Here is a 15,144-nt window from a genome sequence, read left to right as displayed (position 1 = left end):
TATATACACGTGTATAGTCAACTCTACAGCTGATATCGGATCAGCATTATATACCGCGTGGCTACCAAAGACGTATATATCAATACATTTTATCCTAAATCAAGGTAATAGTATCCCAATATTTATTTCATTTGAACAGGTGGCTGAGGTTGAGAAATAAGCACACAAATAAACTATGTATCAAGGAACGCATGTCTGTGTATTAAGTTTTTTTGCTTACAAACTGATAAAGTTCATCAAGGCGATTTTTTTTTTTTTTTTGTGCAAGTTATCTTTAAACATTGCATTTGAGTAGTTTTTGATGAGTAGATGAGATTATTCGACCGAATGTTCGCATGGTTTATTCTTCTCATTTGGATGAAATAATGCTCTCTCTGCTTTCTTTTTACCTTGAAATAGTAGTTAAATCTTCTCATCTTTCAAGTTTAAAAATATTACTAACCAATATATTGTATCAAGCATCGTCGCTGCCTAATTGCAAGTCTTTATCATGCACATACACGCGCAGTAAGTCCGCAGGACTGGATCCACAATTTCGGTTTCATATGGTCATCCACCCCTACTCCTCAATTGTTGTCTTCCTTTGATGCCGTCATTTTAGCTATACACGTTCAGGTAATCACGTGTCGTTCGTTATGCAGCACTGCGTCAGCAAAGGTGTGAGTATGACTTTGTGAACATTATGTCTCATTGCTGGGCTTTACGTTAGTTGGAAAAACTGGTGAATCAATGCAAAGAGCTTTAAAAGCAAGAAGTTTTAAATCGTACTAGCAGGAGAATCTTAGGCAGCACGTCCGTGGTGTAGTTATTGGCGCACCTTTTTGTTAACGTCTAATCACTTGCGTTTCATGTATTTACCAAAGGCACATGTGGCCCTTTGTCTCGTAAGGCACGGCTACCAGAGTAAATCTAAAATAAACACAATGTATTATTATTTATTAACAAAAATATATAACTACAAATCGCTTTCGACGAAATCGTTTTCCATTCGCCTTATCCATAACACTGAGGTTATCATTTCAATCCAAAATCTGCAATGACAAAGCTTTTTTTTAAAAAAAACTTGGCGCCCTTTATTATTATTTTTTTAAACGACGTATGCATTTTTGGGGAGAGAGTAGATATTAATGATTAGTATTATGTACGACGTTTAGCTTTTTTTTTTTTTTTTTTTATGCCCGTTTGGTTCGGGTACACTCAGCAATGCTTGAAATCGTGACAATGCGCTAATATAAAGGAAATGCCCTTCCCTTGATCATTTTTTTTTTAAATTTCTACAGAGGACCAATTATTGGAGAAGAAATGCATTTCTAAATTTCAATTTTGCTAACGTCGTTTCGTTAATTTGGAATTTGTGGTTTGAATAGAGTCATTTATGCCAGCATGCAGATATGATGATCGGAAAATTCTGATCTACAAAAAAGTTATAGTTTTGTGTGTGTTTATCAAGCACAATCCCACTCGTGGCTTTTTCGTGCTGTTGTTTTTAAGTGGTTTCGATAGAGTCGCTATTGCTTGAAGAAAATTGGCATAGTAAGCTAACTGAAGTGCTAAAGGGACGTCAGCCCCGGGCAGTGTGGCAAGATGGGGAAAGGGGACGGGAGAAAAAAAGCAAATAGACACAACTTCCTATTAGCGTGACGGCTTTGACACTCCATTTTATAAAATGCTACTTCTCAGTCTTCGCTTAGTGTAAAGAGATCTTGCCACACTTGAATAATGGCAGTTTTTTTTTGTGTGTTGTTGTTGTTGCTGAACTGATATTGCAGCGAGATAAATTTAAAATGATTATTACAATCCCAAAGCTGCTTGATATTGTTTCACGTGAATTATGGTACTAAACGCAGAATAAGAAGGAAAGAGTAAACATGTGACAAACCCCCATCTCTTTCAAGAAATATGCTATGCTTGTACCATCTTCGGTATATTCTCATAAACTATTCGGCCTTGGATAAAGCTCAATCAAGGGATTGGTCTATCAGTAAGTATTTAATAGTCATTTTGTGTGGCCCGACGAATTTTACTAACCACGTCTTTTAATTTTGGTTTAAATCGGATATTTTAAAGTCGATTTTTTCTGTACCCAGTATAATAGAACTACTCTGGATACGGTTTTAAATATATTATCTATTTTTTATCTTCACTGAAATTTACTCGCAATTCATCCTAAGTTCAATCGTTTTGATTGAACTTAGCTGAAGCCGGAGTTACTCAGCAGCATGTTTTACAATCCTGCAATCATCTTCGATACTCTTAAAATCCTAAAATATTAATTTCCCGAGAAAAAATATGTAAAAAATGCGATATTAAAATTGATATAGTTTTAATGTTGTGACGAGGCAACTGATGTCATCAGCCAAGTTGTATTACAAGTATAGCCGTAAACTGTGTATGTTCGCTTCGACTAGTTTTTAACATCTTTTAAAAATTTCCCTCGTATAACATAAACTTAAACAAGTAAAAACTCTCCATCACTGTGGGATCAGTCGACAGTCTCCTATAAATATTTCTCGCATTCCAGGCAGAATACCTATTCGAACAGCATCTCGTTGTGCTAGTGGACTTAGCCGTGTCATACCCCACCATATGCAGTTTGGATCATTGGGGTTAAAGAGAAAAATTATCACTTCATCACTGTTCTATATAACTGGACAATGGCTTTATCAGAGATTTTTTCGGTGTCTTAAAGTCTTGCAGTTTATTGTTTGAGACACAGCAAAATAAGAAAACAAAAACGTAATATTATTATTATTATTATTTTGAATATGAACCATATCCACTTAGAAATTGTATGGGACGCAAAATAACCTACATGTTAATATGTTCCTGACTCCACTACTGTGGGCGTAACCAGTTACTGTTTGAATTTCGTAGAATTAAAGAATGTATTTGGCTGGTGCAGATTCGAACCCATGGCGTTGTGAAACTTTTATCGCTTAGTCGCAGTTACACTGTAGTTGATACAGGATCATCAGATATGAGGATCCACTCCCCCATCCCCATATTCTTCTTGCTATCTTGCAATCGATGATGGCTTTTGTTAATGTTTTGTCATATCATATTATCGTATTTATTTATATTTTTTTAAACTGAAAATTCTAAATGTATTAACTTTGCATATAGAATGTTATTATCTTTTTCTTAAATTTAGGATACTTGCTTCCGTATTTTTCTGAAGCCGAACAAGTATCAGCATGCGTTTCATATTATCATTAAACTTCACCTCGTGTCTTTCGCCCGGCAACTCGCCCGTAATTTTTAAAGCTCTCTTTCATGTACTAACAACAACAAAGTAGTATTAGAAAAACCTCTGTTTGTAACTAATCCCCTTGCCAGTATGTCATTTAAATTATTAGTCATTCATGACCCTAATCTAATCATTTAAATGATTAAGTAATGAATGACCAACCACACACGAATAGTTCAACCTTTAAATGTCTAATCTTATATCCCAATCTCTTGCCAAAAAAGTTCTAAAGCTAAGAAAAGTTAATTACTTTTACTATAATCTGCAGTCCGAAATTATAATTCCGATTGTTAGGGCATTTGCCATCCGTAAATTCAAGAAAATATGTAAAATAAAAAAAAAAATTTAAAAAAAAGGCGTTTTTATGGTTGAAATATAGGTTTGTCACCTCTCCCCAAAAACTTCCCAATCCTAGGAATTGCTTTAGTTGCTTAGTGGGTTACGATGGCCCTGCATGGAGTATATCTAGCAAACCTTATAATTTCTTTAATAATTGACGAATCTTAATTTCATTAGTATTCGAGCTTTCTCTAATATGTCTTTTCATTACCCAGAAGGAGAGGCAGAACCTTTTGCTTTTTTTTTGGAAATCAGCGGGAAGCTGGTCGTCACCTGCATTAATTATTGAAATTAGCAATGTTAATATCTTTAAAAATAATAATATTAATTGAAACTGACATCTCTTAGCAACAACTAAGCAGTTGTAGAACATGGTGTCGTGTAGTAAAGCTTTTTTTTTTTTTTTTTTTTTTTTATCGGCGTGGGACTAGTGAAGTATATTAATCTTAAACCCTTTCCTCTTCATTCGGAATTAAATTTAATAGCTAATCCCAAAATTCAAATTGAATTTTCTGTGATTTCATATTTATATGATTATGTTTATGACTCACAACATGTGATAATTTTGCTATACGAAGTGATTTTTGAAATTATAAGTCGATTTATTTTATATATATTTTTAAATATTCATTATTTCGTTGACCGTGAGGAAATAGCAGCGTTACATCTGTGTGAATATTATGATATAATACTTGGGCATAATGTTGAAATACAACAAATGATGTTCGAGATTAATACAGTCAATCCTTCAAGAGTTCTGGTGTGTTAATAGCTAGCGGTTACACGTGCTCCCTAATCCATCTCTCCCCTTCGACTAGGAGGAGACGAAGTGGGAGGGGGGGGGTTGTTTAAAGAAGAAAATCTCTACTTTATCAAGGGTGATAAGTATAATCCAGCTTTGTGGTTAAGATAACGAAAATTTTCCACAAAAGTTTGTAAACCTCTCCGCGACACAAACTGAGGTACGATATTAAACTAAATGTTATTATTGTTGAAAAAAAAAAAAATATCCATGCGTCAAGTTCTGTTCAAAATATAATACTTGTGTGGAATAATTATTGAGCAGCACCAATGCATTTTTTTCTCGTCATAAGATTACAGATCCGAAGTTCACTTGGGTTTTTTTCTTTTGTCTAAGCGTAAGTGATAATATACAGGAGATGGCTTCAAGGATGTAACTCAGTAATTGATTAGTTCGAATTCTACAGCTTACGAACTGAGAAATACAAAAACTGTCTACAAGTAATATACTATTACTCGTAAACATTGAGAATGTATTTGTCATTTCCTCTTGAGTAGCGGATAATCAACACTATAAAGGTCATCCGCTGTTTAAAAGTGCCTTACGTCTTGATAACCAGTCCGGGTCAACGATAGCGAGAAGGCGCCGTAACGTCCTATCGGCTCCAGCTGCAACAAACGCCACAGTTAACTGCTCCGCCATGACGGAGTCATCGGGCGCGTTACCACCCGCGCTGTGCGATTGGCTCGTTGGCTTCGTCACTGTTTCATCCGTGTTGTGATTTGCCCGAAAGTTGAGCACTTGTGTGGGATGGTCTTCATTTCCAAGTTCGTCGCTGGTAGTAGTGATCAGTCGCATGGAATTGTCGGGCTTCCTTTGGAATTTGTACCTTTATTCGGCCGTCGATTAAAGCTTTTTAAAGATGCCGCACGTAGGGAGTGGCGGCAGCGACGATTTAGCGTCCTCCGACGAAATGAAGGTGTTTAAAGACGAAGGCGAAGAGGAAAATCGCTCGTCAGAAAATCTGACCGATTTGAAGTCAAGTCTCGTCATCGAGGGTGAGGAGGTAGGCCTTCTTAATTTGCACCCAGCCTGGCCCTAAGGCCATGCGCGTTTATCGGTGTTTTGCATTTTTTTTTTTTTTAACTCAGATCTCGTTAGCCTTGAAATGTGTCAGTTGGCTCTGATGAATATGTCCTTTTTTTTTTTTTCCTTATTAGGAAAAGAGTCCTTTGCCCTTACAAAACTATGCCAGTGGAAAAAGTGTGCTTCACTCAAGGACAGATGGGAGTCCAGTGTTAGGTAAACCATCTGGTTTTGTTTTGTTTTAAATTATACTTCACAAATGGGAGGAAATTTCCTCACTCGGTATATTTGATTTTTAAACATGCATCTCTTAAATGTACTTTCCTTCAGCATGTAAGGGGTATTGCTCCCTTTTTGTGCTAGTTATCGTATTATTAATAAGGAAAGTGGTATTGTTTAATAATTTATTTTTTGTCATTTCGCCGCGTGTCGTAGTGAACAAGTTTTTAAGTTATGTTTGGCTTCTTTGAGAAAAATTAACACCACATACACTGTATATATAGCAACCCTTGCTGCGCCTCCTCCGAACTTTCATATTCACGCACGTGTGGTATCTAGGTTACGGGTGTGTTGTTGGTCTTCATTTCTTGTGCACATGTTGCGACGAGGCATTTGTGGGGATTTTTTTTTGTTGTTGGTGTTGGTTCTCACATTCTGAAAGATTTTTTTTTATTTATTTATTTCAGCATTATATTAATTTTGCATTTTAGTAAGTATTGTTAAAGTCTTAATTTTATTCTAATTTTAATATATGTTATTTTCTGTGTGTTTAGAAGATATGAGGGAAATGTCCTCATATTTCTGTTTTTGATGTAGGATCCATTATTACGATTTTCTTAAGGGGCACTGGCTTGTCTCTCCATGCGTCATCTGTTTGCATCGCAAAATTGCCGAAATGGCGACTGTGTGTTTCAAACGTTCTGATTTTAACGACTGTTTGTGTTTGGAAATTCATGAATTGCTCAGTTTTCATAATTTTATTCATTCATGTGAAAGTTAATCTATTATTGAACACGATTGTTTTACAGAGTCTAACGCAATATTTATGTTTTTATAGCGATGATTTCGAAACGAAATCGCCGCTATAAAAATAATCACAGAATTAACGAAAAAATAAACTATAAAAATAAACGAAATCACACGCTTTCGTTAATCACAGAATTAACGAAAGCGTGTGATTTCGTTAATTCTGTTGGAATTAAATAGTTAATAATAACGTATCTAAGATGAAGTCAGTTTTGTGATTATTAAGGATGTCAGCTGTTAATTCAGAGAATAGGAATTTATAGTTGAGCAAATTAATACTGGGCCACAGGTGATTAGGAATGTGATGACATTTGAATTAATTTAGCTAGAGCTCCAAGTTTACAACAGCATAGTATTGCCAAGAGGTTCTGATGTACATTGCAGAAGAGTATGAAGCTCCTGATTAATAGACGTGATGGATCGAAAGAACGCAGTTTAATTGCTGCTAAAAGACAACGCATTCCTAAATTGCCATTTTATAACAAGATTCTGATATTTCTTGTTTCTTTCTAAACGTGATGTTAATTTAATGCACATTGAAGACATTAACTTCAAATCGTTCCTTGTCACAACTATGTATAAACTATAATTTGAAAACCTTAAGATCCAGTTTACTTCTGCGCACTGTGCATTACCACACCCCAGAGATGTAGGATGTTGATTTTTCTTCATTTTTTCTCACATGAATGCCAGAAAAAAACAATTTCTTACCAGTTATATCTCTTTCATCACTCGATTTCCCCCCTCCCTCCCCCCATTTATAATAATAATAATAATAAATGGAACCTCCGTAGCGCAGTCAGTATAGATGAATCCCTTTTAAAGGTGAATTGACCGGTCTCATACGGAGGTAGAGGATTTTCCATCCCCTCAAAACAGGCAAACCGGTCCCGTGAACACACACACGGCTACAGTCATAAATAGCGAGGAATGCAACTGGAAACCACCTTGCTTCATAATTGTCTCCCTAGTAATCAGCTGCAACCCTCTCAAACAGAGGAGGCCACAGGATTAGCGATAATAAATGCTTGTACTTGTCGGACATGTGCTTAAAGAGATGGAGAAATGGTTATAACCATAAATGCTTAAATATAAGGTCTGGAACGGAACAGAAGTTTTATTTACATTACTGCTAATCTAAAAACCCGCCACTGAATTTCATTAAACCCATACATAATACAGTTGATAGTATTTCCCCTATGTAATTCGGCTAGATTTCAAATTCTTCTCTTAAACGTATATTTACTGTGAAGTTTGGATAGCGCTCTGCTCTTATTTTTTTGTTTCTGGTGAGATTTCGCAGGATTGCCGATGTCAAACTGTGTAGTGAAAAGAGCTGAGTACTCGTGCAAATACATTTATGTATGTGTGTGTGTGTGTGCAATGGTTGCCTTGTCTTATACTTGGAATGATTAGTTTATTTCATTTTCTTCGACTATATGACATTTAGCATAACGTTGGCTATTTGTAAAATTAACTTTAATAAAACAAAAATAATATACTAAGAAAAAGTATTATGCAACGAATCTTTATTCATGCACGTTCACAATGGGAATGCAGTTGTACATAATTATAATCAGTTCTTCATCCTTCGCTACTTGAATAACGCCTCATAGGTCCCATTTAGGAGACCTCATTAGGATCAAGTGATGCTCGTTCATAAACGATGTCCCGTCGTTCCGCGAAACTGTCCTACTTCTTTTTAAAGGGCTGTAGCTTTACAGACTTGGCGTTTTTGTGGCCGGTGGCTTAACGAACTTAAAGCAGATTTCGTGGCTTCCGGAGGGAGTGGTATCTCTCAGAAGTATTACGAAAGTGAACAATCTCAATTTTAGTCAACTGAATCTTCGATATGTTGTGAATTGCTTGTAATACTTTCATGTAAAAATAAATTTTATATGTTATGAAAATGGTTAAACATTTATTTTTACATAATTAATTATAATTTTGATTTCATTATAATTATAACTGCCGTTCCGTGTTATATATAATACATCAATATCCAAGTAAGTGAAATTCTTCATTAATATTCCATTTTTTGTCTTTTTTTTTTAAATCAAACCCAAAAAACAAGGAAAGCTTGCGCAGTAATGTCTTATTAAAATGCCATTGATAAAACGTACTCTTGTTGCATATATACAGTTGCATATATAGAATAGGATAAAAAGGCTCTTCTGAGCTTCATATTATTTATTCATTTTAAATGGCGATTCGAAATGGAATCGATCCTTTTAAATATCTGAGCAATTAAAGCATATGTAGATTTAAAAAATTTTCAGTGTTGGTGTTGAGCCTTCGAAATTCAGCGTTGTTTAGCAGGAAACAACACGAATATACTTACATCGAAAAAAAAAGTTAATCTCAGGAATATGTTGTATGCATTTCTGTTGCGATCTCTAATATGGAAATTTGACACTGCCACTCAAAGAAAGCGGTTTTTTTTTTGTTTTTTTTTTGGCTCATATTCCTTTCGTTTTGATATATATTTTCACAGGCAGACACATTTTATGTCAAGCTTTTCTTTTCAAGCATTATATTGAAAATATTACTATTAGAAGTTATATTTCTAGTTAATTACAAATATAATTTATTCACTTGCAGTCAATAGTGTATTCTGTTAATGCTGCCACAGGATCGTTATTATCTTCAGCATTCATCTTCATAAGCATTTCCGTTACAGTAAAAACGAAAATAAAAAAAAATGCTTTCTCATATTTCACTTATTTTCTCTTAACATAAATAATAGTAAGTATTTCAAAAGTTCACACTGTAATTGTCAAACCTATTACTTTTATTTTACTGTTACCGCTTTCAGTTCTACAACTCGTTTTCATATTTGTTTACTGCCACTATTATTGCGTGTGTTATGTCATCATTGTCCCTATTCATTTCTGTTGCGTATCCACCTTGCAGAAGTTCGAACTGCTGATTCAACCGCCAGCTTTTTGCAGTATGTATGCATATCAAAAGAATGCAATTATAAAATTTCATCGCACAGGACCATACTAAAAACGAGCCTGAGAAACATTCTGTAATTAGGCATAACATGTTCAACTTTTGACCTATAGCTTCAAGAATTGTTGATTCCATTTTCAACAGAAACTTGTGTAATAGCGTAGTCATATCCAAAATCTCCTGTGTGCTAAATTTTCTTGAGGTTGAATTGAAATGCATGTAAATTCAGAATTAGATGCATAAAGAGATTTTGTATTGTTATATTTCATACAATATTATTATGTACAATACTACTTTCTTTTTTCTTTATAATTTCTTCGTCAGAAATTTGGTATGTGCTACGGTTATTAAACTTATCAGTGCAAATGATCATCTAGCTTAATTTTATTTTATTGCATCAGATGAATTAATGCTAGTTAAAAGAGATACACATTTGCTGTGTGTTTTTACGTGCAGGTCTAATTCTCTAGGTTAACCCATGCTGGTGTATAGGTCTAGTCGTATAGGTTTTAACGCTCTCTCATGACTGGGAATCCTGTTGAACGGGATCACATTCACAGATTAAAGTTTATTCAGCTCTTAACAGGAAGATCTGCTTTCATTCATAATAAACGTACTTCCCACTCAGCTTTAATTCGAAAAAAAGACCTTATTATAAATTTTTCTAGGATTAATACTATGCTCTTGGTTGTCAAACTGTGTGATTCCAGAATACTACCTTTTTCTTTAATTTTTTTGTTTGTTTGTTTTTGTGCAACGTATGTATCTATTCCCACAGAATAACTAAAAATTCATCGCTTGACCTGCTTCTGAATTTGTTTTGAACGCGAAAAGTCACCACTAACAGAAAACATTTATGTATCAGTGGTGGGAGCACATCTAATAACATCCACATTCACTGCAGAACTCCGCGGGTCCTCGCGGAGTTCTGCAGTGAATTCTGCAGCCTTTAAACGAGGACGCGTTTAAAAACGCGTCCTCGTTTCAAGTGCCAACAAAGTTAATTTAACGCGACAGTTTTAATCTTACTCTAACTGCAGTTGGATTTCAAACACAGTACCACTAATTTTACTTTAATTACCCGTTCTACGATTCCCTCGTTTTAAAAGAGATCATTTGTTTGCTCTAATATTCCATCGTTAGAGACTGCATATCCCGATATCTTCTTTTTCTTTTTTCATCTGCCTTAAACAGGTTTAATTTTATCTATCTTGTCATCTTCTGAAGCTACAAATTATTCGAGAGATTTTTTCCAGTGTTTATTTTTATTGTTATTTTTGTATAATAATGCCTAATGTTGTGATGCACAGAAATTTTGTTCCTCTTTTCTTTGGCTACCTTGCTGTTTGAATGCTCTGATTTTAACAGTTATTACTCTTGTTTATCATACACTAGGATGGTCGTGGTCCATTAGCAACGTAATCCCAAATCCTCGCACTTCAGTGCGCTAAATTCTTTATCTGCAGCTTCATTTAGTACAGCAGAGGCTGTACTGAATGCAGTACAGTTATTACAATAAAACAATTAGAACAGCTTCTGCAGTTCTAATTGTTTTAAAATATGGAATGGTTACTTTCCCTCAGGATCTTTGAAGTTATGGTAAGTCTTTTAAACACATCATTTGACTGGACGCATAGCTCTGGACGTCCAACCAGATCGGCTCCGTAGTGTGCATACAGAGCTGACTGGACGACGCAATTCTAACGAATACGTTACACATTCGATGAAGTGCGCCTAAATAGTCCCTTTTTGTAAAGTCTGTTGGAACGATTTAGAAATCGAATTGAACTTTATATAATTCGAAGTTAGAGTAAAGGAAAAAAAAAAAAAAGAACGAATTGCGAGTTAGAAAATGTTAATATATATTTTATCGGCTCCATAAAGTTTGTATGTATGATGTTTGCATACATTTAATTCGTTTATTAAAACTGTTAACACCTAGATTTTTAATTTCTTACTTAAATTTTCAGTCCATATGACGCAATCTAGACTTATACGCTTAGATGATCATCCGAAAATTTTTAGTTTTGTAAGTCACGTGAACTATGATCCTATAAAGCTAACGGCTCTATTTATAGGATCATAGTAGTGCTTCATAAGATCATAATAGGGGTAATGCCGTTTTCCGTTATTCTTAACTACTGTTATTTGAAAAAACACAACATCAGAGGTGAGCAATAGTTGCTTCATTTTTCACTGCATTTTTTTAAATATTCTGTCTGGAATTTTTATTTTATTTTATTTTTTTTGTAGCATTTCATTTGAAAATGTTATTTCGATGATAACTGCGCCAACTGGCTCATAAATGATTTCCTGTCATTTCAAAACTGGCCTCCTTTTTTGTTTCTTTATTGAAAGGACTAACCTAGCTATACGAACCTAGTGGTGTTTTTGTAGCCCAGTGACTGAACGAACGGTTCTGCAGAATCGTGCTTCCGGAAGTGGGGGGAAGGCGTAGTTTCCTCTTGACGGTATTACGAAAGTCCACATTCTTGTAGTAATTTCTTGAAACTGCCCTTAAGGGCGACTTCGTTGCATGTTCATTGAGAAGCGTGAAGAGCTGCTCAAGTATAAACATGAACCAACTTGCACATTACACTATGTCTTGTTTTCTAACAAATGTGCCGAGACCGTTGGAGATAAGAACTCAATATATCACTTTTCTTTTTTTTTTTTTTCTCAGATTCTCAGCTTTGTTTATAGTCATATCATACCAAAACTGAAATAGCAGCAAACGAATTATTAATCTGTTTAAAGCTGATTTTGAATTGACCAGAAGTAGAAAAGTTTTTTCATCCTGCATAAAGTAAGGTGACAATTGTCAGTGAAACAAAGGCACTTTCTGGTCGCTTACTAAAATTATTTGGGGGAACTTTTTTTAAAACGTCTCCACTCTCATCATCATCATCAGTGATCATACTGGACTGGAACAGAAACTAAACTAATTTGTAGTTTAAAACAAAAAATTTGTAAGCGTTTCAGTAGCTATTCCCCCCCCCCCCCCACACACACACGCGCACTGTTGTAACAGAGTCTGTTATAACAGAATGTTGTAACATTAAATAGTCTAAATATTTCCGACATCAAGGTTTTTCTAGGAGAGAATAAGCACATTGACTACGGTTTCCTTGTCATTGCTTAAAGCGATCTAAAGTAATGGAGAAAGCTTTAACAGTCAACGTATATAGTTTCCTGTCTAATTAATAATTGTCAATATGAATCCCATTGCTGTAGATTCTCAGTTAATCTTCTTGTTTACCTACGTAATCCACCTCTGGACATTAGTTGTTTGAAATGTCACCAGCAGTTGTTCGTGACATCAAAAGCATTTGATTAGATATGATACAAAAGCCTTCAAAGTAAGCTCTCATGATATTTGCAGATCGTTAACCACTTGCAAATTACATTTTGTATTTGGGAAGAGAATTCCTCTCTGGCCGCTTATTGTGTGTGTATATAATTGGTTGAAATTTTTATATTTTATAATTTTTGCACTATGATCCACGACGTGAAGTTTTTTTCCACTATTTGCTGTTTCTTTTTAGTTTATTGTCCGAATGCAAAGCGTATTCAGAGTTATGCTAATAATAGTGTGATATGCTCCTCTTTCTTCAGTGATTTGATGTCCTAGTCGGAAGTTATTTCCATTTTTGAAATAACTTTAACCTCTAGCTTTCTTAATATTAATGTTAATATACAAGATCTATAGCTCATTCGCTATTAAAATAAATGGTTTCTCTCAGTCAGTAGCATCTATTATTTTTCTGGGTAACTGCCAGCTTCATATTTCTTGCATCTGTCTGATAACTTAATAGTCTCTACAGAAAGTATTAGGTTATCAGTTTATTACTTTATTGCATAATAATTAATTAATCCTAATTAATTATTACAGTTGGTGTTATGCAGCACCAAATACCATCCATTCACGACTCATGCTCACTGAATAAACCCAATATTTCAACATATCCACAGGGTAGTTAAGAATGATATGTAACCTTAGATTGAACAACTCTAGGTTTAAATTCCTTAAGCTGAAAGAAACATTTACATGGGCTTTTTAGCTGAACGTGAGTTAGCTGGTGCGATACGGAGGTGGCAGGTATTCTACGCGCAACAAAACAGAAAAACTGGCCGGAAAACTTATACCTTTGACAGACATGACAGCAGATTTACTTAATGACCTTAAATGCCTCCTTGTATTCCTAGACATTAGCTGTTCTTTCCTCTATGGCCATTCTTGTCTCTTGAATAATATTTCCACTCCTCTTTCCTACATTCCTTCTTTAGTCATCGTTATTTATTCTGTATTTCGCGAAAGTTTGGCTTACAGATACCGAAGTGTAATATTAACTCCTCTCCCACGACCTTCATCCACTGCATGATACAGAAATGCCATTAGTTGCAACCTTTTGTAGATTGGATTACATAGCAGCAATAACATAAAAAATAGTAAAATAATTCTTTCAGTTGTCATCTAAAAACGAAAATAGAAACGTTATCACATTAAAATGTAATTTTCAATATAATTATAAATTAAAGTGGTATATGTTTCGCACATTAATTTTTAATCGAATTCATGGTGAAATTATGTATTCAAATTATAGACCTCGGTTCTCCTTAGCCTCTCCTTTCAAGAAAAGAGCTACTACTAGGAGTAATTACCAATTATGAAAATAACCTGCAAGAATCACTTCCTACTTTACGCTGCCTTAAAAATGCAAATAAAATAGGCGAACAAATCAGAAATTGTTAACATTAAAGAAATTCGGAACTATTCTGAAATTTTTGAAAGAAAAAAAATCACAAAAGCGACAGGAAATCCTCCTCTGGAAGCAGTTTTTACTTAATTCAAAGTCGAATGGACGATATATTCGTTATAGCACAGAACAGGTGAAACATTATACAATTACTACTCATTCCCAGCATAAAATGGAAAATAAATGCTATTAAAGTTCTATAAATAAGAAATATAATTACAGCTTACTAATTTACCATTGCTATTAATTTAGCAATACTGGAGTAAAATTATATCCAACCCAAAGTTCTCAAATATGGAAGTATAAAAGTTTTACAGTGGCTGCGCTGTATAATTAAAAAGGCCTAGTTTAGGTCGAATTCCACATGATTTTTTAAGCGCCGCCCCACCCACGAAAAGTTTTAAAACGTATAGTACATTAGTACTGTAGATAGACTATTTTTTTTCTGTTTTTATTAATTTTATGTTTTTTTTTTTTGTATTATTATTTACTTTTACGTAGTCCGGAAATACATCTCTAGAGACCCAAAACATGGAAATTATTCAAGCCACTAGGAATCAATAAACGGGTAGGAGTTTTGCAGCAATCAATGAAATTTATCTCCTGCCTAAAGATAGTCACGAACATCCATGCCCACATAGCTCGCATAGTACCCATCTATAAACAGAGAAATAAAACTGAGCCTAAGAATTTCCATACTGAATATTCTAGTAGGATTATGCAAGCATACTTAAGGTAGAGAAAAATGGCGTATGCATGTGTGTGTGTATATGTGTGTGTGTGTGTGAGAGAGAGAGAGAGAGAGAGAGAGATACTTGATGAAGAACAGGCTAGATTCTTAAAATGTGAATTTTAAGACTATTTGTCTTAAAATTCACATTTTAAGACAAATAGTCGAACAGACAAATTGAAAACACATGGGGTTGTCGCAAGGATCTGTATTTAAGATTCGAAGATCTAGAAAAAGGCATATAAGGTTCAAGAGAAAAGCT

General features: G+C 34.6%; 1 protein-coding gene across 4 annotated transcripts in view; it reads left to right on the top strand.

The window, feature by feature from the left end:
- Positions 1-5,148: 5,148 nt before the first annotated feature.
- Positions 5,149-15,144, top strand: part of LOC150095888 (protein pangolin, isoforms A/H/I/S-like) — a 441,413-nt gene continuing 431,417 nt past the window's right edge. For all 4 annotated transcript variants that reach the window (XR_016549928.1, XM_090409125.1, XM_090409123.1 and 1 more), the window contains exons 1-2: positions 5,149-5,394; positions 5,549-5,630. Coding sequence is in view for 3 of the 4 variants with exons in the window: in XM_090409125.1 (XP_090265251.1) it covers positions 5,251-5,394; positions 5,549-5,630 (226 nt within the window). In the remaining variant the exon portion in view is untranslated. The remainder of the gene's footprint in view (positions 5,395-5,548; positions 5,631-15,144) is intronic.

Source organism: Typopeltis vanoorti, chromosome 19 (assembly GCF_054136105.1).
Source record: "Typopeltis vanoorti isolate ZY-2024b chromosome 19, IOZ_Tvanoo_1.0, whole genome shotgun sequence".
In the NCBI taxonomy this organism is placed as follows: domain Eukaryota; kingdom Metazoa; phylum Arthropoda; class Arachnida; order Uropygi; family Thelyphonidae; genus Typopeltis; species Typopeltis vanoorti.
This window is presented reverse-complemented; position numbering and strand designations above follow the sequence as displayed.